Here is a 24842-nt window from a genome sequence, read left to right on the forward strand (position 1 = left end):
ACTGTGAGTATCCTGGATAAGGAAACAAATAGACTCCTAAGACTTGCTTGGAAAGTCTAGAAGATCTACTTTGTAAGATCCCATCTCATTCTGTGAGGTCACACACATTTGAAAGGCATCCCTCAACTTTGAAAAATCCCATGAAATATGACACCTAAAATATTACTCACTTTAGCTATGGAATCAGAAGTTACCAAGCATTATCTGTTCTAGAAAAATGCATAGCTTTGCTGCCTTTTGACCCTTAAAAGACATAAGTCTCTGTAACACTTCATTATGACTACTACTAAAAATGTTAAATCCATGTGGGAACTTCAAACAGTTCTTGGAAAAATGGAAGTAAAAGATAAGTTTTTGTTGGTATAAAATTGTGTGGAAATATATGTGTGGTTTTTCTATAATACAAATTTTTCATAAACTTTTGAAGATTCCATATGCATAAATGTCAAAAATTTTTTTGCACCAGGATAAACTTATCTTTTAACTCCATTCTTCCATGAACTTTTTTGAAGTACCCTTGTATTATCAGGTGTCTTACATGGTGGTTATCATTTTCTATAAATAATTGGGTTAATAATTAATAAGAATATCTTCTCCAACTGCAGCATGTGCTCATGTAATGTGCATTGACTCCTACAGAGTATACAGAGATAAAATTATTGTAAGACGAAATATCTTCAGTTTTTATGACATGCCCTGGTAGCTGCTGAAGTTTTGTATCACTAAGGAAGCAAGAGCTGAGAGTGCAGTGCACCTGCCACAGGGGAGGACAGACACCTGCAGAGAACCACCATACAGCATGGGAAACTGCCTCTGGGCTGCGTTTAGCCCCGTCTTCTGTCTTGGATGTGCATGCTGCCTGGTTCACACCAGGCTTAGGCATGTTTTGCCTTTGTATCATTATTCAGCTGCCTCAACTCTTCCTCATATATGCTGCCTTCAAGTTATCATCTCCAGTATCTTTCTTTTTAAAGATTTATTTGATTATTTATTAGTCAGAATTGCAGAGCGAGAGAGAGAGATAGGGAAAGAGAAAGATCTTGCATCTGCTGGTTCAATCCCCAAATGACCACAACAGCTAGAACTGGGCCAGGCCAAAGCTAGGAGCCAGAAGCTTCCTCCAGGCCTCCCACATGGGTACAGGGACCCAAGAACTTGGGCCATCATCTGCTTCCTACCCAGGCCATCAATAGGGTGCTGGATTGGAAGTGGAGCAACCGGGATTTGAACCGGCACCCATAAAGGATGCAATAAGCTGGTGCAATAAGTGGCAGCTTAACCTACTGTGCCACAGTGCTACAGCACCAGCCCCTCAGTATTTTTTAAATGATAGAATGCTTTAAAATTTAATCAGGAATTCATCAAGTCTCCTTAGCTGTTAATATTTTATCAAGATTGCTGTTGTTTGTCAGTGTGCTGGTTATGGACTTGCTAGGGGTTGGAGCTGACTGCCTCAACCCTATTTTTTCTAAAATCTCTGTTATTTTTGCATACAATTTTGTGGAAGGTAATGTTTCTCCATAACACATGTCATATCATAGCAAGAATACTGGTGGTTGTACTTGTTTTGAGCTACTAGTTTGCTTTTATATTATAGACACTGTGAAATGTATAACATACAGTTTGACCACATAAAAATGAGGCAGTGACACTGGTCCCATCCTTTGTGAGTACACATTTAACGTCATTTCTGTCCAAGTGGTTTTTTCCATGAGGAACGCTGTCTGTACAGTCTGCACTGTAGGCAGGGAGGGTGATTGGAGACTCGTTGCTTTGATGGCTAACAAAGCCGGTGCTGGGAAGAAGGCCTTTCTGGCTGTCTTTCAGGGCCCAGGATTTCTAGTTGAGTTGCTACACAGACTTCTCCATGGTTCAACGAGCTGGCAGATGCCTGCAAATTCTCTCTTGAAGACATCTGTTGAGGGAAGTAATGGTTTCATTGTAGGCCCTCGTGGGTTTTCACTTATTTCCCTCTGGAATTTTTTTTTTAATGTCTCCTGTTGCGTGTAGGGTGGGAACCTCTTCAGCTCTTTTGGGGGTTTCATTCTTTGACTGCTCATCTCCCCTGGTGAGACCTGCCTTGCAGGCCCATTCTGGCCATGGCAGACCCTCCCCCTCCCGGTTCTCCTTGTCTGTGACCTGCTATACAGGCGCTGCTTTGAGCCAGCAAGGCTCACATCTCTCCCAGGTGGCTGCAAATCCTGGTGATGGGGCTGCAAGAAAGCATGAGTGCCTTGCTCTGTGGCACCTCCATTGGTCTTCCCTTCATCCCACTCCTCCCCTGACTTTCTCAGCTTATCTGGCCTTGCATTGGCGCCAAGTTCATAATCCCGGAGGAATTGCATGACATGCATTAATTATGAGACAGTTTTGCAAATGAAGTTTTAATTAAAAGCAGTGGCTTAGAGCATCCAACTGGACGCAGTCACAATGTTGAAAAGTGACACTGGTCGGGTGGGAGTTCAGGAGAAGGTCTGGGTGTGTTTGCATCCTGTTCGGATGTTTCCAAAATGCGCACTGCAGAAAAGAACTCCCTTCCGTATTGGATCCTCCTTTGTCTACACCGATGCCTTAGCTGCTGCCTTCATGCCTGTTAGTCCCGGGGCTGCCACGTGGACAGCATGATTGTTGGGCAGGAAAGACAAACAGATCAGGGCGGTATCTGTACATGGGCTTGGCCGCATCTCTGTGCGGTTCTACCAACCCGTGCTCTTACAGCAAACTGGCAAAACCTCGAGCTTCCCCACATTGCCCGGACTCTAATTCAGATCACTTTTCAGCGGGATGACCACCCAAAACACAGCTGAAGAATGACAATTTTAATTGGAACCTTATTTTTCCAATACAAAGCAGAGTACAAGCCTGATGAGAAATGATTCCTCCTTGTGAGAATTTTCAGAACATTACAATGAGCGAAATGTCTGGGGCTTTCCCCCCCGCCCGCCGATCGCCCTTGGCCATATGTAATGTGAGAATTCTTCTGGTCTGCCCATTAATAATCCACATTTTCCAGCGTCCCAAAAACATGTCTCCTGTCCAGTGAATAATTTATGCAGGCATGCTGTTCATGGAGGCTGAACTCTAGTGCTGGAATTAAAACCCTTGAGCTCTCATCCGCAGTGCAGTTGGAAAAATCTGACCTTTGGTTATCAGTTTACTTCTTTGCTCCTAAATAACCTAGTGGTGCTTGTCGGTGGTGGGCAGTGCGGTATTCTCTATAACCCTCAGTAGAGCCAGCCAGTTGGCCATTCCGGAATTCTGAGGTTTAACATTCTGTCTTTAACTCATTTGGACCACTGGAAAAGGCTCGCCCCCAACAAATCTGCATTTTAAAATTACTGGAACATCGCTTTGAAGATGATAATACACAGTGCTGGCTTTGGGGGTGGTGAAATGAACGTTGGGAAGAGAAAATGTTGGTTAGATTATGGATGGGGACCACTTTTCTTGAGAACATTTGAGCAGAAATAGGCAGTGCCCTTTAGCCAATAAATCAACTTCTTGAAGAGTTGGGTGAGTAGGTAACACTTTAACTTCAGGATGTTTATAACAGTGTCATTCATGTCAGTGACAAGGTGAAAATAGCCTACACAGCTAATAATAAGGAAGTTAATAATAAGTAATTTGTTATATTTTCAAATATTCGACACACCATGCAGTTGTTAGCATGATAATAGAGCTCCACAATAAGTTTAGCTTCCCACATGACTTCAAATGTCTTATTGTGCCTCTCTTCCAATCAAAATTTCTCAAAAAACATGTGTTATTTATTTAAAAAACATTTTAAAAGTATACATGTTATATAAAAGGGACTTTTTACCTCTCTTTTTCTTGCTTTTAAATATGCTATTGGAAAAACAAGTGGAATGCCCATTTGCACCCAAAACTAGATATTGAGATTTCAGTATTCTATTACATATGATCTGGCAAGATAATGCCCAAGCTCATGAGTCTAAGAAAACTTGGAATACCTCAATACTATTTCTCATGACTTTGTCCTGCAGAACTCTAAGGACATAATAGAGTGGCAGCAAAAATTGGAATTGGAAGAGCAACTGGCATACTTTCAAGTAGAACTCTGTTTGCTTTGCGTGGCCCTGTGTTGGTCAGTCATTCCCCCTCTGGGGGATTATTTCTTTCCACCCCTGCTCTTTGCCACCCTCCTCGACCTGTTTCTCCTCCCCCTTTTCTCCTCCCCCCTCTCCTCTTCCACCTTAATCACCACTACCTTGACAAACGATTACTTGAGGACAGGAGACAGGGAGAAGACTCCTCAGTTAGGGACTGTGGAATGAGCAACAGGGTGCCCAGCTTCAGGAGCTGGAGAAGGAAGTGAGGTCCAGAAACAGTAGGCCGACGCTTACGTGAAAGTCGGAAGGAGGAGGTTGCAAGGAGGAGGAGGAAGGTGTTCAAGGAGACTCTTTTTTCTCCTGAATTATCCAGTGCTACCTTCAAGAACATAATGGCTTCCAGACTTTGGAGAAATAGGATGCCCTAGGTGGTTTTTTAAAAATATTTATTTATTTATTTGAAAGAGTTACACAGAGAGAGAGAGAGAGAGAGAGAGGTCTTCTATCCGTTGGTTCACTCCCTAGATGACAGCACCAGCCAGAGCTGTGCTGCTCCGAAGCAAGGAACCAGGAGCTTCTTCTGGGTTTCCTATGTGGGTGCAGGGGCCCAAGGTCTTGGGCCATCTTCTATTGCTTTCCCAGGCCATAGCAGAGAGCTGGATCAGAAGTGGAGCAACCTGGACTTGAACTGGCACCCATATGGGATCTGACACTGTAGGCAGTGGCTTTACCCATTACACCACAGCACCGGCCCCGCCCCAGTTGTTTGTAAGGCAATTTCAGATATAGCTCTGGAAATCTTTTGAGGAAATGACTCTTGAGTATTTTTGAAGCTGGAGAAATAGTCACAGAGGATTTTGATGAATCCCTGGATTTGTAATAGAACCCAGTTGTGATCTACTGTGACTGCTGGAAGGGTCTATGGGAGTAACGAGAAAAGTGCCTCACTCGGGATGCTCCAGTGACTTGTAGTGAGTGCAAAGCTGCTTAGGCCCGTGGGTCGATGTGGGCTCAGAGCAGTGCTGAATTCTCTCCATGTTACAACAAACCTCCCACGGTATTGGCTTCGCTCTCAGGCACCCTCAGCTGAATGTCTGTCCCCAGCCGGCCATCCTCTCAGATTCTAGTTGGCAGAGAAAAGAGAACAGGAGAAGAGGGGCAGAATTACGATTGTGAGTTACTTCTAAAAAAGTCCTTGGCCTCTTAGCAAGTTCATGAGTATACTCTGAAAGAAAGCAGTTGGATGATGAGCACGGAGGGCAGGATGGACATGTCACTGGTAAGCATTGCACACTGCTTCATGTACCTTGTTCAGGCCTTTTCACGTCTTCTCATAACCCAAAACTCTGGTCCTAAGTCTGCGAGGGATCTCCTGTGGACTATGCGCTGCTTACTTTTTACTGTGACCTCTCATACTCCATCACACTGGGGCCCACCCTGAAAACTCTGGGGCTACCAGGTCAAGGGGTCGATTCAGCAACTTGTAGGGATGCCAGGTGCATTATCTCATTCAGTGTTCGCCTCGGTCCTGTGGAATACTGTTACAGAGGAGGACTCCAAAGCTCAGAGTGGCGTAGCGCTGCCCAGGTCCTCGTGACTAGTAAGCGGTAGAGGCAGCAAGTGCAGCCTGGTCTGCCGGTCTCTGAGGCCTGCCCGCCTTCCTTTCCTGCTGCTTGTTTCCTCTTTCACTTTCCTCCTTTCTTCCCTCCCTTTACCTACCATCCACTCTTTTTCTTTCCTCCACTTTCTTTCTCTCTTTTCCTCCCTCCTTCCCTCCCTCCCTCCCTTTCTCCCTTTCTCCCTTCCTCCCTCCCTCCCTCCTTCCCTCCCATCCTTTACTTTTTTCCTATTCCTTTCCCTCCCCTCCGCTTCCCTGCCCTCTCCTCCCCTCCCCTCCCTCCTTACTCTTCCCTCTTTCCTTTCTTCTTTCATTCACTGCTTCATTTCTCTTCTTCCTCTCACTTTCACTCCCTTCCTCCTTTTTTTTATCTTCATTTCTTCTTTCCTTCTTTCTTTTCTTTTCTCTCCCCTTCCCTCTTTCTTTCTCCTTTCCCTTCCCTCCACCTGCCGCCCTTCTCCTTCCTCCAACAAACGTGTACTGAATCGCTACCAAGTGCCAGGCACAGGTGTAAGACCCTGCTGGTACAGTCAGTCAGCTACGTAAGTCCCCTGGGTGGGTCTCATGCACTTACATGGAGAGGTAAAGCGAAGGCAGAAAAGTCCACAGGAGGATTCGTTACCCAATGGAATGAGTGCTAAGGCAAGAGGAAACCAGATGATGTCACAGAAAGGTACCGCATAGAGATGGGCACTCCTGTCAGACTCTTTGAAACGAGGGCTCGGATCTGGCAGGGATCGGGGGGGTAGCAGGGGTCAGGGAATTGGCAGTGGGAGGAAAGAGCCCCACAGACGCTGTGAGCTAAGCGAGGCTTGGACAACTGGCTGGCAGATACCATGCTTACTTAGATGGTAGTTTTCCTGCCTGTCGTTGCTTGCTTGCTTTTTGAATTGTTTTTTGTTTGAGAGACAGAGAGAAAGACAGGTAGACATAGAGCTCACCCACAAATGCCCACAGCAGGCAGGACTTGGGCAGGTTGAAGCTGGGAGCCAGAAACTCAATCCAGGTCTCCCATGTGGGCGGCAGGGATCCAATCACGTGGTCCGTCACCACTGCCTCCCAGAGGGTACGTTAGCAGGGACGAGAGTCAGGAGTTGGAGCAGGGACTGCAACCCAGGTCCTCTGGCATGTCCCACGGGCATTTTAGTGGTACCTGAACCAGTAGGCCAAATGACTGCCCCAGGCTCATGCTTTTGGATCCTTGTGGATGCAATACAATGTAGAGAAAGCACTCAGTGGCAGGAGTAAAACTGGGGAGGCCAGCTGGGCAGCAGGGGTGCTTGGCTTGCAGGGGGAGAAGTGGCTGATGTGAGGTGGACCCTGTACCAAGCACCAAGCCTTAGCTCCTGGGAGCCCCTCCCCTTCTTGGCATGGCTTTTGGAGTTGGAGCCGTTTAACAACGTCCGCTGTGATTGACAGGAGTGGCGATCTTTGTCTACATTGTTAATGAGGAGGATGAAAGAGGATTTCTCCCTCATTCATAAGGCCCGAGGCAAAGGGCCAGGTTTGCAAATGGAATAAACATATGTAGGCCAGGCCTTTTTTTGTTGTACGCGGCTGGCAGGAAAATACTTTGTTTCCCATTTGGTCTTTACATATTTCTTAGTGAAATGTGTTGTTTTGATCAATAGATCCTTAATTGGAATTTTGCTTTTGGGAAAGAGACCGCTCGACTCCAGGGCTTGGTTGACTACAGCGATGGATGTCGCCTCCGAAGTCCCCTCTGTGCGGCAGAAACGGCGTACACCAGCAGAGCTGAAACAAGGCACTCTCCCCTCTTCGGCGCAGGGACTCAGTCTCTTTTGGAAACCACTTGGTTAGGGCAGCGTCAGGGACTCAGGCTGGCCTGGGTCTCCTGCCTCATCTGTTGCTCCTCCTCCCAGGGTCCGCAGCTCAGCACGTGAACCCCTACCTGAGAGCCTTCCCGTGCGGCCGTCCTGAGACTCTAGCTTTGCTCTGTCAGCCATCCATCCATGGGTGACCTTGCTTGCGTGCTGGCCATGACCACACTCAGGCCTCCTCCCTGAACTGGAGCTTTGTACATCAAGCTGTCCAGCCCACTACCTGCCTTCAGTTCCAAAACACATCTTAAGCTTTTTTCATTTTGCACAAAAGTGGACCTGGTCAGTCCTCCGTCACTCTTATCTACGTCACTCTGTAGCCTTCTCACTGGCTTGTTTTCTGCTCTCTTGTGATGTAGACTTGTAGTCTCATCATTTGCCAAACTGGAGTAATAATTGAGCTTGCCTAATAAGGTTGCTGTGAATTTTCATTAAGTGAATATGGGTAAAGCACTTAGAATGGTGGATAGCATGTCCTAGCTATTACATGAGCAATTATGAGTCATTACAGCTGTTCTCAGCGTCCTGGTATGTGGTTTCCCTCCTCAAGAAAACCTTACAGGCCAAAATGACTGCTGGAGCTCTGGCAATCACATCTACCTTCCTGGCAGCATCATGGAGGAAGTCTTTATAAGGAGACCACCTGGAAAAGCCACAGACACATATATCGCATTAACTATAACTTAATTCATTTAGCCACACCTATCTCTAACAGGGTTAGCTAGCTGAGCTTAGATAAATATTGTGTTTCTATTATCAAAAGGCAAAAATGGTAGTTACTGCATCTGGCAGTAACTGTGCTATGAATAGGAGGGCTGTGGTACTCTGGGGACATATGAGAAGTCCACATGATGTGGGAAGTTAGGTAAGATGTCTCTGAGACAGTGACCACTGACCAGAAAAGTAGGCAGTTGCCAGACAAGGATGGAGGGTATGAGGAAGAGGTCTGGGAGCAGGTGCAAAGGGCTGGGACCACACAGGACCTGGCACGTGTCCCTGCAGCAGGACTTTGTAAGGACACGCTGAGCAGGAGGTGGGCTTGGTCCTCTCTTCTGCCCAGACCCTTCTGTACAGGGTGGTGCCAGGATCTCTCAGTCTCCCAGGGTGATGCCCAGGGGTAATGGCCCAGGTGGTCCCCAGAGCCTTTGGGGCTTGGCTTGGTGTAGTAGCACTTGGTCTGTGTGAAGACCAGAGTCTCTTCTGTTCCTCCCCCTCCTCTCCATTTCCTCCCTCACTCCCTCCATCCCCCACCCCCACCCCCGTCACTCTCCTTCTAACATGGGAAAGAACATATTGTCATTTATATAGCATGATTCAGTGATGCAATATTTATAACTATATACCAAAGATATGACATACAGACAATGTTTGTACTCTTTATATACTAGCTACCACAGATGAGAGTGGTATTTTGTCCTTTTGAGTCTGGCTAATTTCACTTAGCATAACGATCTCCAGTCATATCCGTTTTGGTACACATGTCAGGATTTATTCTTCTTTATGGCTGAGCCATATTCCATCATGTATGTCTACCACATTTTCTATATCTAATCATCAGTCGATGGACATCTAGGTTGATTCCCTATCTTAGCTATTGTGACTTGGGAAGCTATAAACATAGGATACTCTTTCATATACTGATTTCATTTCCTTTGGATATAATTCCAGGAGTGGGCTCGCTGGTCATATGGTAGATCTACTTTTAGTTTTCTGAGGAATGTCCATACTATTTTCCATGATGGTTGTACCAATTTGTATTCCCACCAACAGGGTATTAGTGTACCTTTTTCTCCACATCCTTTCCAGCATTTGTTATTTTTTATTTTTGGATAATAGGCTTCCTACTGGGGTGAAGTGAAACCACATTGTAGTTTTTATATGCATTTCCCTGGTGGCCAGTGATCCTGAACATTTTTTTGTGTGTCTGTTGGCCACTTGTATTTTACCCTTTGAAAAATGCTCTTTATATTTGAAAAATATCCCTTGTCTGTTTCTTAATTAAATTGTATGTTTTGTTTTTGTTGAGTTTCTTTTATATTATAGATTTTAATCTTTTATCAGATGCATAGTTTGCAAATATTTTCTCCCATTCTGTGTGTTGCCCATTCACTTTGTTAATTGTTTCCTTTGCTGTGCAGAAGTTTCTTAGCTTGATGTAATCCCATCTGTCTATTTTTGGTTTTATTGCCTGTGTTTTTGGGGTCTTATCCAAGAAGTATTTGCCTTTTCCAATCCCTTGCAGCATTTCCACTATGTTTTCCTCTAGTAATTTAATGGCTTTATGTCTTAAGTTTAGATGCTTGATCCATTGTGAGTTGATTTTTATATAGGGTATAAGGTAGGGGTCTTGTTTCAAACTTCTGTATGTGGAAATTAATTTTCCCTCAGACCATTTACTGAAGAGAGTATCCTATCTCCAGGGAATTATTGTAGCTCATTTCTCAAAGATTAGTTGGTTGTAGATGTGTGGATTAATTTCCCAGGTTTTTATTCTGTTCCGTTGATCTACATGTCTATTTTTATGCCAGTATGTCCTGTTTTGATTCCAACAGCCCTGTAGTATGTCTTGAAATCTGGTATTTTGATGCCTCTGGCTTTGTTTTTATTGTTTAAGATTGCTTTGGCTGTTTGGTGTCTTTTGTGTTTCCATATAAATTTTAAGATCGTTTTTTCTAGACCTGTGAAGATGTCTTTGGTAGTTTGATTGGGATTTCATTTGGTCTGTAAATTGCTTGAGGTAGTATGGTCATTTTGATGATATTAATTCTTCTAATCCATGAATGTTGAAGTGGTTTCTATTCTTTTTTCCTCTTCTACTGATTTGTTTAATGTTTTATAATTGTCATTGCAGAGATATCTCACATCCCTGGTTAAATGTATCCCAAGATATTTAAAATACATTTATAGCTCTTGTACATGGGACTGGTCTTGTAAGTTCTTTCTCAGCGTTGTTGGTGTGTGAGAATACTGTTGATTTTTGTGTGTTGAAATTATATCCTGTTATATCCTGCAACTTTACTGAACTCTCTTACAAGTTCTTACAGAAACTATTGTTCCACATTTGAAATGTAGGGTGTGACACAGAGTGCATCCCTCTTAAGTCCAAGGCATCAACATGCCATTACTTCTCTTGTTTATTTCTCCTTTTGTAAAATGATGTGAGGATGTATCCTTATACACTTGTACATAGAATCAGACAGTCAGGAGCCCAACACCACCTGTCCCCATAACCCTCATGGACCCAGACAGATGGAGTCAGGTTGGCTATGCCTGACAAGGTAGCTTGGGGGAAGAAAAGATCTCCACTGTAAGACAGGAAGTGAAGTCACCTTGCCTCAGCCCTCTCGATGATAAGAAATGCTCACGCTGGCTTTGTGCACATCCATTGGTCAGTGAGATAATCAGGACAAGGACTCCGGGCAGGTGAGGACCTAGGAGTATCATATCTGTTGTTCCAACGGAGACAGTTTGCTCTTAAAAGCCATCAGGTTGGGTTATCAACATGGTGGGGGAAGTGTAGATTCGAGAATTATCTCAATCAGGGTGGGTGTTGGGGTACAACAGATTAAGCTGCCAGTGGAGACATCCATATCCCACATTGGAGGGCTGCTGTGAGTCCTCTGCTTCTGATCTGGCTTCCTGCTAATGCACCTGAGAAGACTTCAGATGATGGACCAAGGCTTGGAACTCTGATACCCCTGTGGGAGACCTGGATGGAGCTCCTGGATCCTGTTTTTCAGCCTGGCCCACCCTTGGCTGTTACAGGCCTTTGAGGCAGAGCTTGCAAATGTCACTTTGCCTTTCAAATAAATAATTGAATATTTTGAAAGTTATCTAAATTATCTTTCCCTGACATGAACTCACATTATAACCCAGGAATAAGGTGACTTATTAACAAGGAGAATACCAATAATAAGTTAGAACACTTCAGCTGGACATACATATAGAGCAGGGTTTTTTGTTTTTTGTTTTTGTTTGTTTTTTGTTTTTTTCCTCATAGAATTTGTTATCTAGCAGGGGAGAGAGACATGTGATACTATAGATGAGCTCATAACTACAAAGAAAATCTGCAATAAGACCTCTTTAAAGATATTTATTTATTTATTTATTTATTTATTTATTTATGAGAGAGAGAAAGAGAGAGAGAGAGAGAGAGAGAGAGATCTTCCATCTGCAATGACCAGAGCTGATTCAGGCTGAAACCAGGAGCCAAAAAGTTCTTCTGGGTCTCCCATCTGTGTGCAGGGGTCCAAGCACTTGGGCCATCATCTGCTGATTTCCAGGTGCATTAGCAGAGAGCTGGATTGGAAGTGGAGCAGCTGGGACTCGAACCAGTGCACATATGGGATGCTGGTGCTACAGACAGCAGCTTAACCCACTGTGCCACTGCACTGGCCCCACAGTAAGACCTTTAAAGATCATTGTGTCCATGGTGTGTTTTGCAATTCCTAATTTCTTAACCCACACCTAAATGTGGATAATTCAGTGATAATATTATTCCCAGTGAAACTCAGAGGTAACTTCAGAATCCTTCTCAACCTGACCCCTAAGATGGCCATCACTAATCAAAGTTAATCCTTAAGGCAAAATCCATTGGCCATCGAAGATCTGGGTCATTCCTGAGCTCTCCCTCTGTCATTGCTTTTTACCCAGAAGCACATTGGCCAAAGGCTAGAAGCCACATGCCTCTGGGGTCCAGCTAGAGTGCAGGGTGGACCCGGTGTCCATCTGGTCTGACTCCCAGTTCTGCGCTCTGTGCACCGTTCACGAATGCTGGGGGAGTGGTGCATCAGGGGTCGCCGGCTCCCAAGCATCAGCATCTGTGGCTGCAGACAACCCGATCTAAATTTGTTATGTTCTATTCTCAGCCTCCTTCTCAGAGGTCCAACCTGTTGAGGGCATTGCAAGCTGTAATTTGCATGATTTGAAAGCTGCCATGGGAAAGTTACTCTTTGTTCTCATGAGTTATTTCTTGAGGAAAATATATGTTTTGCGGAGAGTCTGGGAGAAGTCTTAAACTGTGGACATCACCACAGAAACCTAGTCTCTCATTTTCCTTCCCAGCTCCTCTTCTCCTATGCTTGAATGAGTAAGTCAGAAGAAAAATCTTCAAGAAAGAAAAGAAGGAAATGTAGCAGGAAGTGGGGGGAGGGTTCTTTCTTGTCCAAGAGGCCAGTAAAGTCTGGCCAATTTCTTTCTTTCTTTTTTTTTTTTTTTTTTTTGCAAGGCTTAACTTTGGCATTTATTTTGCAGTTCATCAAACATTTGTAATTCTCACAGCCCCCTGTGCATTTCATACAACCTAAGCTGTGGTTCAACACGAATGCTTGCCTAAGGAAACATAGATTTTTCATTCCACAATATTCATACGTCCACGGTTTCTTTCCTGTGGTGTGAAAAGTTGTTTAATATTTCGGAAACCTAAGTGATTCTTCATTGGGGTTCAGTTTTCACCTCCTGATTCATTTGTCTGAACTCCTGAGAAGCCCTGGAGGAACTTGCATAGCCACAGCAAGGCGGTGAGGCTCAGAGAAAACAGGCCTTCATGGCTGCTTCAATGGGGAGCCCTGTGTAGGAAGAATGTTGGACACTGAGTGCTGCTTTTCAGGACTATTCTCAGTACCCTTACAGGGATGTCTCAGAAGTCCAACACATCTTGTTTTGTTTTGTTTTTAAAAGGCTTATTTATTTGAAATTCAGAGTTACAGAGAGAGGGAGAGACAGATCTTCCATCTGCTGGTTCACTCCCCAGTTGCCAGGGTGGCCAGGCCAAAGCCAGGAGCCAGAAGCTTTATTCAGGTCTCCCACATGAGTGGCAGGGGTCCAAACACTTCGGCCATCTTCTGCTACTTTTCCTAGGCCAGTAGTGGGGAGCTGGATTGGAAGTGGAGCAGCCGAGACACTAACTGGCGCCCATATGGGATGTCAGCATCGCAGGCGATGCTTTATCTGCTACGCCACAACTCTGGCCCCGACTTCTTGTTCATTTAGATGTATCCTGTCTACCCCTTACTGAGCTCCATCCACCGGGCAGGGGCTCAGCACAGGTTTAAGAGAGCACTGGTCTTGGAGCACAAGAAGAGAGAGCATTCTTCTCAGTATAAAATCAAGTAGCGGCCGGTGCCGTGGCTCATTTGGCTAATCCTCCGCCTGCGGTGCCGGCACCCTGGGTTCTTGTCCCGGTCGGGAAGCCGGATTCTGTCCCAGTTGCTCCTCTTCCAGTCCAGCTCTCTGCTGTGGCCCGGGAGTGCAGTGGAGGATGGCTCAAGTGCTTGGGCCCTGCACCCCACTGGAGACCAGGAGAAGCACCTGGCTCCTGGCTTCAGATAGGCGCAGTGCCGGCCGTAGCGGCCATTAGGGGAGTGAACCAATGGAAGGAAGACTTTTCTCTCTTGTCTCTCTCTCACTGTCTATAACTCTCTCGCTGTCTCTCTCTCTCACTGTCTAACTCTACCCGGCCAAGAAAAAAAAAATCAAGTAGGAAAACAGGGGATTCAAGTGGGGACCCTGGCATGTCTGCTTTAGTTGTCTTGCACCTTCTGACACTTTTGATATTATGAGTTCTGCAGAGACAGGGAGAAAATCCTCAGCTACCATTCCCAAGTCTCTGTGGTCCTTATTCCTGTGCAAATCAACTTGAATTGGTAGATTCTAAAGTCATGCAGCCCTGTAGTGCACTTTGTTGTGTGTGGGACATTGTGTGCTTACCTAACCTCTAAGTTCCCTTTGGTTTTCCTTTGTTGTTAAATGGAGGTATCTAGCTTTGGATTGCTATGAATAGGATACTATAAATCAAGGACTTAACAAAGTGCCTGGTGGTATTTTAACACACAATGAAAGTTCATCTCTATGACAAGAAGTCTTGACTGTGATGTAATTCCTAGATTGAGTATTTAATGCAAGGATAATGTTAATTCCATTCCAGATTAGAAAACTGCTTCTCAAAATACCATACACTATAATGGCAATCATAATACTATGGCATTAAACTACAGTCTAATAATCTCAGTGCTGGAAAATACGCAAATATGTTTCGCAAATGTTCATCTTTTCCCACATACCTATTAATTTCAGTTTCTTGCCTGTGCCGTTGGGAAAGCTATTAAATCTTATTTTATGAATTGACTAACTGCCTTTTCATTGTTCTTAGAACATCAGCTTTACATTAAATATACAAATCCTCATGAATGCTTCCTTAACCACCAATAAAGGGAATAGTGAGTGTGTTACAAAGCAAGAAAAATTTGATTTTTAAAAAAGGACATTTTTCTAGCAGTCTCACCTTTGTGTACAGGGGGGCCTCTCAACCTTGTCACCTCTGATCTGGTGCTGGATGATTCTTTATTAAGGGGGGCTGTCTTGGCCTGTAGGATGTTGTAGGGTGTTTGGGGCATCCCTGGCCTCTATCCAAGGGAGCTCTTGCTCCCTTCTGTCCTCCTTCCCTCCAGTGTGACAGCCCTGAGTGTCTCCAGACAGCCGTCCTCTGGTTGAGAACAGCTGGCCAATAGGAAGCAGGAATGCTGCTCTTTGGGCCACTGGACAGAGTGATTCGTGTCCAGCTTTCAAGGGGTTACCAGACTGCTCTGGGCCTGGGGATTCCCAAAGCCCATGCCGGAAAACTGAGATTATCCATTGACACCGCAAGTTCAGATGGTAGGTTGAGTAACTAATGCTGTAGCTTTACTTTGGAAATTAAAATGATCTTGGGTTTAGTTTTATCTTATTCTCTCTCCACGTTGGTTTTTTTGTTTGCCAGTGGAAGCAAAATGAAGTTTTACAGTGAACCTTAAATTCTTATGTAACGATTGACTTTTTTCTTTCCCTTTTTGTTTTTTTTTTTTTCTTTGTTTTTCAGCTCCCTCAGGCACAAAAGGTAAACTCCTCCCCATCACATTCCAGTCATCCCCAGAACTCACAGATCATGCATGCCTCCATAGCGTTGCGTGTGTGGCCCTGTTCGTGACCAGTGAAATGGTTTTCCTCTCGAAGCTTAAGAAACCCAAAGTTAGGCAGGAACAGAGAGGCCATCAGACTCAGTGCCACTGCCCCTTGCCTAGCTAGTCATGGCCAGTGGTTGTGGGGCAGGGTGGGGTGTTGAATCCAAGCCTAACCATTTTCCTAAGAAGTCTCAAATAATAGGCCAAGAATAAGTTTGACATTTTTCATCAAACATAGCATTCCGGGCCTTCACTGGGATAATCTCCCAGGGAGACAGATGATGTGAGTAATCACCAAGGCCCAGTGACCACATTTAAATCCTGAGCTCCTAAGCCAAATCTCTGAAATGCCCCTTGGGTCTCATTAATTACAAAATTAGCAGCTCCTTTGCTTGTCTCAATGCCCATGTCACCCGGAGAGCATTAGGAAAGAATTCCGGCCGATGACCAGACCCTTTCACTGGTCCTCATTGTCTGAGATGATCTTGTTCCACCATCTAGAATGTTTTCTGTCCAGAAGGACTTCATGTGGTTGCAGTGATGGCTTTGCTGTGTTGTCCCCATGCCATGTCATTGTATCTCAAGGCCAGTTCTAGCAGAAAACATAGCACGCGATGCCTGCCGCATTGTTCTTCTGCATTGCACAAATATAAGCAAGATGTCTGGAAGACACAGCAGTTTCTGGAGGCCAGATGTGATGTAGTTTCATGCCAAGAGTTAAGGTAGGGCACTACCCTGAAATGTAAGCAACATCGTCCAAGCTCTCCATTTTGCAGTAAAGAGGATTTGGTTCCTATTCATTTTGAGAGAGAGAGAGAGAGAGAGAGAACGAGAGAGAACAACTGCTTTACAAAAGACAGTCTGTTCCAACCATATGGACAACCAGAGGCCTAGAAATCATTACACAATTACTCAAATATATTTGAGATATTTAAACAAGGCGAGACATGCTGCAGTGTGACTTGGCTTGTGGTAATGTTTGATTACACTTCAGTGCCATCACAAAGGGCTGAACACTTCCTGAAAAGTGGACATATTCAAGGCTAGCAACAGCTTCCAGGGCAAATACGTGATCAGAATTCCAGATTGTGTGGAAGGCTCCATGTCAAAGATAGGCCATGCGTTCTTAATTGGCCACATTTAGCATGATTGTGTGAAGAGAAATACCAAGTCAGGTGCTCAGAACTGGACCAACCTTAACTTATTGGCATTTGTTCATCAAATTCCCACGCATCCATAAAGGAAGGTTTTCCTTTTGTAGAAAATCCCTCGTGAGTTGGAGGCACTGTCAGCCATGGAGTTTTTAGAAAGTCTAAAGCAAACCAGTGCAGAATACAGTGAGCACATGTCACTGGGATCTGTGGTTCTCCAGTGGCACTGACCTCATGGCTCTCCTTCTCTGTGTCCCCATGTGCTGAGTGAAATCACTGGCCCTGAAAACCAGAGCACATCATCGTGCCCCTGTGAAACACAGAGTCAAAGAAAAGACCCAGTGGGTCTCCTGATTCTTTGCCTGTCTCCCAAAGACATCATATGGTGTGTGGGATGTGGCCTGTGCCCCTTTGTAACCAAGAGTAACTCGACTTCCTTTTCCTGTCTAGTCTACAGGTTGTCTTTTTGTTGTTGTTGTTCTATTAAAAAGAGAAGGGTGCTTGCATTAAAATATAGTGAGCCTTGGTTTGAAATGATTTCAGAACTCAGTAGCTTCTGTGCCCCATTAAGCTACTTGGAGAAAGAGTATGGAAATAAAACCTGAGCCTGGAGGGTGAGGGCAGTTCAGGAGAGACACTGCAGATGGGAGAGGCCTCCCCAGGGCTGCAAGTCTCCACCTGTTGATACCTCAGCACCCCGCCCCTCACTCTCCTTCTCTCTCCTCCCCAGAACTTCCTCAGTCACACTGGAACAAGCCTTTGCCAGAAAGATGAGGTTTTCATAAGCATCTGATTTCCTCAAATAATCCTGTCTTGCTACTTGTCCAGCAAAGAAATATGGTGGCTTCCCATCTAGCCTTCACCCAGTTGTAACCAGGGTCAACTCACCTGACCTTTCAAAGCCTAAGTGTTCTTATTTATTTAAAGAGGATGACAGACTAACTGTCTGGTTTTATGAAGAGAGCCATTTATCTTATTGATGCATATAGCACAGAGCTGGATGTATTATGGACGCTTGCAAAAAGTTAAGTTCCCATTACCATCTGACTTGACTTGCCAGAGAATGGTCATGTGGGAGGTGGTGATCTAGGACTTCTGCAATGTCTTGCAGTTCTGACTCAAACCTCATGGATGCCCAGGAAGTACCAAAGGCCCTGCAGGCCTGTAGTGCACCCAATTCATTAAAACTCTGGCTATTAACTCACGGCACCTTTCCCAGGCAGTCAGAAAGAAATGGAGTTTGGGCTTGCAGCCCCAACAAAGCAAAAACTTTGAGAGAACAATTGTTTTTGGGATATTTCTTCCCAATGCATTTGACATTACCCATAGATTTTAGCCATCTGTGGACATGATGATAATGAGCTCTTTCTAAACCTAAGAGTTTGTTATTCTAGGGTCAAAAGGGAGCCATCCCCAGCCGCTACATCTTTTACATGAGGTCATGGGCACATACATTGGACCATATGGTGTCTGCATTTAAGCTATGTTTTTGTTGGAATTTGTCTTTGTATCATCTGCAACTGTTTTCTCTATAAATATTTTAAATAGTTATGTATCTGTAAATATGCTTGTTTTCATCTTTTGGCTGATCTACATCTAAAAAGGTCCCTTTGGGGGCTCCCTCTTATTTATAGCAAACATTAATGATTGTGGCCTATAAATTATAGTTTTTATGACTCTAATATTTTGAGAGTCTTCCAGAACTCCACTTCTAGCCCATTGTGACAATTGTCTAGAGCAATTGCTTTCAAAGCAATTCTTTAATTTTTTTTTCCTGTGATGCTTAAGCACCTGCAAGTTGATTCTTAGAATCTATGAATTTCAACAGTTGGTGCAACGCTGGGGTGGTACAAAGTGGCAACACACCTGATGATGATTGTTTAATATTTTTACTAAATGAGAATCTTAAATTCTTAGCTAAAAACCATGTAGCAATATAGATCCACTGCCATCAGGCCCTCACAAATCCATTCCTTCTGGGGAAAATTGAACCAATTTCTCCAGTGGATTGATTGTCCTTGGATTCTGTGATGTGTGAGAAAGATTTGCCTTTTTTATTCTCATTCATAATAGTTATTGACATCTACAAAAAGAACTGAGGTCCCTTTTATAATCATAACATGGCAGAATTACCCAAGGATACTTAAAAATGTGTGTTCAATAATCATACTATTGAACCAAATGGTCTATGTTTCTAGTTGCCTTTTCTTTGAAGGAGCTTTTGTCTATAGGAACTCCCTATCTGTTGTTTTCGGTAGGGTTAATCCAATCAGTATAGATTTAATAATGTGGAGTGGACCTTGAAGGACCAGATTCAAAAATACTCTTTGGGGATTAGAAATTTGGCTGTTTACACAGTTACCTGGTACCCTTACTCTTCACTTTCCACTGCATCTACACACCTTTGGGAGTTACTAAAAACCGTTTCTGGTGGGTTTTCTAGGTACCGTATGTCTTACCTGGCACTGTATTAGTTAATATCGGCCTGAGAATCTGGAGTAGGCATAAACATTTTTCTCAAAACCATAGTTAAAGCAAACCACATCTCTAATCCTGTTTGGAACAGCGATTGATGCATTCAGGGCTGCACAGTATGGCGAAATGATCCCTGTTTAATCGCCCAACCGGGTGTTTTGTTTCCTGTTAGGAATAGCTTAACTTGCCTTCTTGAGCAAACACAGCAGGGTTCAAGATCTGTTGTTCTATGCCTGCTGTGATATTCTGTGCTGCTTAACTTGTATGAGGACTCAGGAGTGCATAAATTAACTTCTTAAATGGAAGTCGATTTTTGGTCTCTCTTTCAGTACAGAACTTTTATTAATTCCTCCCACCACTAACCCCCATGTAAATGGGGCCCTAAATCTATTTGCATTCTCTTTATTTCCTTGTTTACCTTATATTTTGGAGTAATAAATGGGAGCAGTCATCTTTTCTTTCTTTGTCCTGTTCTAGGTGCAAATTTGTGCAAGAGGAATTTGGCCTAGCTCTTATCTCACTGTAATCAGATTTCAGCAATTGTGGGATGTCATTTATCATTCTTTGCCTCATTTAGCTTCTATACTTTGACTGTGGAATTAACTGTCATTGAAAATAGAAAATTGAAAGTTTGCAAAGCTGCTGTTTTGTTGAACTGCGGGTCTAGTGATTTTAGTGTTTCATTACAGTTCTGTAACCAGCTCAATCAATGCAAATGAAGTGCAAAACTGAGAGGTGGTAACTGTTTATATTTGGTTCTGGTTTATGAATCATTTGCTTTTACCTCTACTTGCTTTGTATGTAAACTGTTATTTCTTGTTTTGATAACCTTCCTTATCATTTACTCTTTTATAGGAACATACACAGGTACCTTTATGTGCATTCCTAACCTGAGTCTGTTCAGGTTAATGTTGTTGCCATCTGAAAGATGATCACAGCACAGTGGGTTACAGTTTAGATTCTTAGATCTGTTTTGTGAATATGGCAAGGGAAATAGAAACCAGAGGAAGCCCAATCCCTGTAGCACTTCCCGTGGCCGGTGTGACGGACTCTGCGGAAATCTGAGGGAAGGCATGTCGCTCAGCCATCATGATGGTCACATAATCAAAGGTTTGATAGTTCTGTAACAGTGTGTCTGTGGCAGTCCAAATGAGCTGCTCTACTGAAAGGGGGTAACTCTGCAAGTCTCATACTGATGTGGGTCTGGGCCGACCCCTCTCCCATGGCCCTGTCCAAAAGACAAATGATTGCAAGACCTGTAGTTTCAAAGAGCATGGCTGCCTGATGAATGAATGCCCAGCAGTGCCACACACGGGAACTGGAGCTGAAGTCCTGGGTAGGCCGATGCTGGGGACTGAGGATCACAGAGCTCTGTTTAGGAGCAGGTTGTTATTAGCATTGCTCAATGAAAAGAAATAATTTATTAACATTAAACAATCTGAGTGCATGTCTACTTTTGGTTCACTCCATTTTCCTACTTTTTTGAACATGGGAGCTATTTATGTACTATTATTATAATTAGGAAAAGGCTAGGTAGAAATAAAAATGAATTCAATTATGAGCTAAATTTACTTTCTAAAAATCTTTTACACTATTATGTGTGAAAAATTGATAAAAAGCAATCAAGAAAACAATGCCAGTACATAATAACATTCACATTTGTATGCTTTGACCCAATAATCTCTTTTGCAGAATCTTGCTGAAAGTGGTCAGTGCCTTGTAGTTTTATGTATAATGAGGAAAAGAAGAGTTGGAATATCCAGGAATAGGGAAGGGGTTGCAAAAGTCACCTGACTCCCAAAGATAGCATGTTACGAGGTGATGATGGAATTGTGGGCCAAAGGATACTTAATGTGAGAAAACTGATCGGGTCTAAAATCAGAAGGTGCCATTTTATGTACCTGCTGTGTGTATGTGTATGTGTGTGCGTGTGTGTTTGCAGGTGTAAACAGATGTCGGAAACAGTATTAACAATAAATGCACACACATGTGTTTTCTGGTGTTAGAACAGGTATTTATTTTATTTTCTTCTTAATACACTTAGATAATTTTCACATCCTGTACAATGAGCATGTGTTATTTTATATGTAATTACATTTATAAACAATGAACCTAGCATTAACCTAATAGTTGTTTGCTGAGCCTAACTCTCCCTCAAAACAAACGAAAGTATGGGAAATCCAAACTCAGTTGTGAAAATACATATCCAATTGTATTGATTCTTGGAATAGACAAGTATAATCAGAATGGAGATGGTATAACCAGAATGGTGGATGGTCTGGCATGGGACAAGTCTAAAAATCCCCTTGTTTATCAGTAATCTATTTTCTACCAGAAAGAAGGGTCATTTTTAGTCAAAGGCTCAATCAGATTAGATACTTATTGTAATAGTGATCCAAGCCTGGGAAATCCATGGCAGTGACAGGTATGGGGTTCAATTCTGGGGATCCCCAACTCCACAAGCCCCTCAGCTGATGGGTGTTGCCTGTCCTACTCACCCCTCCAGTTGGAATAAAGGGCTATGGTGGCTTAAAGGTTGGGAAAATCGAAGCTAAGTGAAGACAGCATTTGCCAAGTTAATTCCTTGGGGAGTGTTGAACCAGTTGGTGCAGTCTCTTGTGATGGGCTCACCGGGATGGGAGGCAGGTATTCCACCCTTGCCATGGTGGCGGGAAAGCCCAGGGGTTCTGAAGACAGATTTCAGAGTCATCTGGAAGTAGCGTTGAGGCTCTGCCCTGCCAGATCTGCCCTGTAACCTGGGAACCAGGACCAGCATCACCTTGAGCTTTGGTTCATAATGTGATGGAAACACCTCCCTTACAGTGCTTGCCCAGGGCCCATCCACACCGGGTACTCACTTAGGAGCAGTGAGCAGGAGCAGTAGTCGTACTGATCACTGATAATGCTGGTAGCATTGTGCCTTGCTCAGTGCAGACAAATTTGATGAAGTGAAAGCAGAAATGGTGTGGAAACTTATATCATCTTGTGTTCTTTCAAAAAAATTAAAATTAAAAATAAAAAGAACTGGATGTTTATTAGCTGAAAACCAAGAATTAGTTTCAGAATCCCTAATATCTCAGTGCTTTCTTGCCCCAGACTTAATGTTTCTCATCTTAGGAATTTAAAGCCTTCTTTCAAATATTCTCACTTACCTAATATATGTGATTGTTTTCTATTTATTTAAATCAAGCTCAGTGGTAAAATATGACTCTTTTTCAGGAGTTTAAGCAATGGAAACTCTACGCATAACATTGCCAAAATGAAATTTTGTATTTTCTTTTGAAAATTAAACATCTAAATAAAAATAATAGAATTTTAAAAATCGTTTTCATCTTAGTTGTTCTTACATTCCCAAAGAAGTACAAATACTCTTCTTCCTTTTATAAATAAAGGATGGAGAGGATTGAGAAAACTTATTTCAAAAGCCCAGAGAATCTGGATATCATGGGATTAGTGTCAGCAAAAGCCATGTGAATCCTGGCACCGTCCCGGAGGGCACATCACAGGCTGCAGGGCCTTGCACCCTTTACTTCGGGATGTGATTCTGCAGGTTTGTTTTTATTGGCTCAAAGGCATCTTGAACTCAAAGGGTTGGGTCATCATGTTGCGGCTCCTTTCTTATTTCTTGATAGACTTGGAATGCTGGCTTGATTGCTTGATGCACTAGAGGTGTTTCCTGAAAAAACACTAAGTGAACAATGAAATCTGAATTCCATGGTCAGGGCCCTGGCTGAGCTGTCATTTAAAAGACGACTTCATGGAGTATCTTAATGAAATAAAGAATTAGGTGACCCAGAACATGAAAAACTTCAGTCAGAAATACATTTCCCCCTAACTGCATAGAGAGTGACCACACAAAAAAAGAATGCTACTTATTTATTTTTTGGTGTACTTTTTAAAGGCATAATTCTTTGGGTGTGAAACAAATCTGTCCTTTTTTTTATAGAATTTGTGCACCTATTTTGTTTCTGCACATTAAAGTAGGGGGTAGGAATCACTGATTTTAATGAAGTAACCACTTTTAATTTCTTACAACATTGAATCACACATTTGTGGATCTGGTCATAGATCGGCTGCTGCAGCCGTTTTCACTGATCAGACATCCCCTGGAACCTAAATGTAGCCCCGTTTCATGAGAGCTGAAGCAGTGGTCTTGATGAGCTGACATCTCCTGCCAGAGGATTCAACTGAAATGACCCTCGGCGGCAAACTGGAGCAGTTGTGCAATTGTGTGCAGCGGTGCTACTACCAAGTTCAAAAACAGAAAGCTAGATGTTTATCCCTTCAAATTAGCTGGAAGGCTTTTGGAAAACCCAACCTAGTTTCATGAGGTAGAGAAATGTCAGGCAAGGACTAATGCCATGGTATGGATTTTCTTTTTCCAGAAATGACTCATGGAATTGAACCACTTGCTGAATCATGAGTCCTGTGTGCTTGGATCGGACCCATCCTTGTTTGCCCAGGCCTGGAACACGTTAGATAATTTGGAGGCCGGGTACTTCGGAATTATCTCCCCCTTCTTCCTTGGTTCCCTTCTGCCAGAACAACTTCCTTCCCAATGTGCTTGGTTCCCAGCCTCCTTAGAATATCTGATCATAATTAACTGCCCCTCTCCCTGCAACTGCTTCCTCAAGCACATTGTTTAACCGTTAGGGCCATGATGAAGGGAGGCCTGTCCGTTTGGTTTGCATAATTCAGATGAAGAGACAGATGAAGCTCAAGTGTCTCGAAAGAAGCTTTTGAACCTCTCTCCCATAGCCTAAAATGTTCCTTCTGAGATTGGTTGTACTTTGGGTTTGCTAGGCACAGTGATAGGAAGTTATGTTCATAATTTCATTTAACCCTGTTAGGAACTCTCAGAGCTAACTATTTTTGAGGATGGCTTAGTTGGTTGCCATTTTCACTGCATACCAAGCTGCTGAAGGCAAAACATAACATTTTCCCTTGCAACCCAAAACAGGAGACAGAGCAGAGTGATTAATTTCTGGGCTCTGGCATCAAATAGGCCAAGGCTCAGACCTCCAACCTGCTGCCTTCTGCAACCTGCAGCAAGGTCCTTGGCCCCTCTGTCTTGAACTCCTTCATCCGTGAAATGGGCATAGACCCTGCCATTGTCTGTGTCAGGCTTAAATTTCGGGCTACGTGGGTGTGAACATTTGAGAGCACTGTTTGGCAGTAGTGAGCTGTATTTGACAATGGATATGCACATGTGAACGGAGGTGTGTATGGATGGACAGATGGGTAAATCAGATGCTTCAACAAGTCAAGCTTGGTAACCTGCTCTAGGAGGTGCATTCAGATCTGTCTGCTCTCTCTCGTGCATTCTCTCTGCTCTGTGCTGCTTCCTTTGAATTTAAGGAATTCTCTGTGTTCAACCAGACTGTTACGTGAAGTCCTTTCCCTTTATTGCATGGCATCGGTTGGAAGCTGTGAACCATCTGCCTGTAGCGGCAGTAGCAGCAGCACACGGGCCCCACCTTCTCGCAGCTTCCCAAGTCTATGGAGGCACAGCCTACGTGGGTACCAAGTGAGGAGCCGGGAGCCCCTCTGTGCCCTTGGACCTCTTCTCTGTCGCGCCCTTCTTTTCCGGGCCTCATTTATAAACTAAATAAAAGGATGATGCTAGGAAAAAAATCCCCTGCAGGACCATTGTCCTGAGCACGTCTTCTGTCCCAGGCTGTATGCTCAGTGCTGTGGATTCAAAGAGAAAGCATCCCTGGCTTCTGCTCTCCGAGTCCTCGGGCCGACAC

General features: G+C 43.7%; 1 protein-coding gene across 1 annotated transcript in view; it reads left to right on the top strand.

The window, feature by feature from the left end:
• Positions 1-24842, top strand: part of CACNA2D3 (calcium voltage-gated channel auxiliary subunit alpha2delta 3) — an 877616-nt gene that overhangs the window by 621141 nt on the left and 231633 nt on the right. The window contains exon 14 of the mRNA XM_062200176.1: positions 15385-15402. Within this exon, the coding sequence (XP_062056160.1) occupies positions 15385-15402 (18 nt within the window). The remainder of the gene's footprint in view (positions 1-15384; positions 15403-24842) is intronic.

This window comes from Lepus europaeus, chromosome 9 (genome assembly GCF_033115175.1).
Source record: "Lepus europaeus isolate LE1 chromosome 9, mLepTim1.pri, whole genome shotgun sequence".
Classification (NCBI taxonomy): Eukaryota; Metazoa; Chordata; class Mammalia; order Lagomorpha; family Leporidae; genus Lepus; species Lepus europaeus.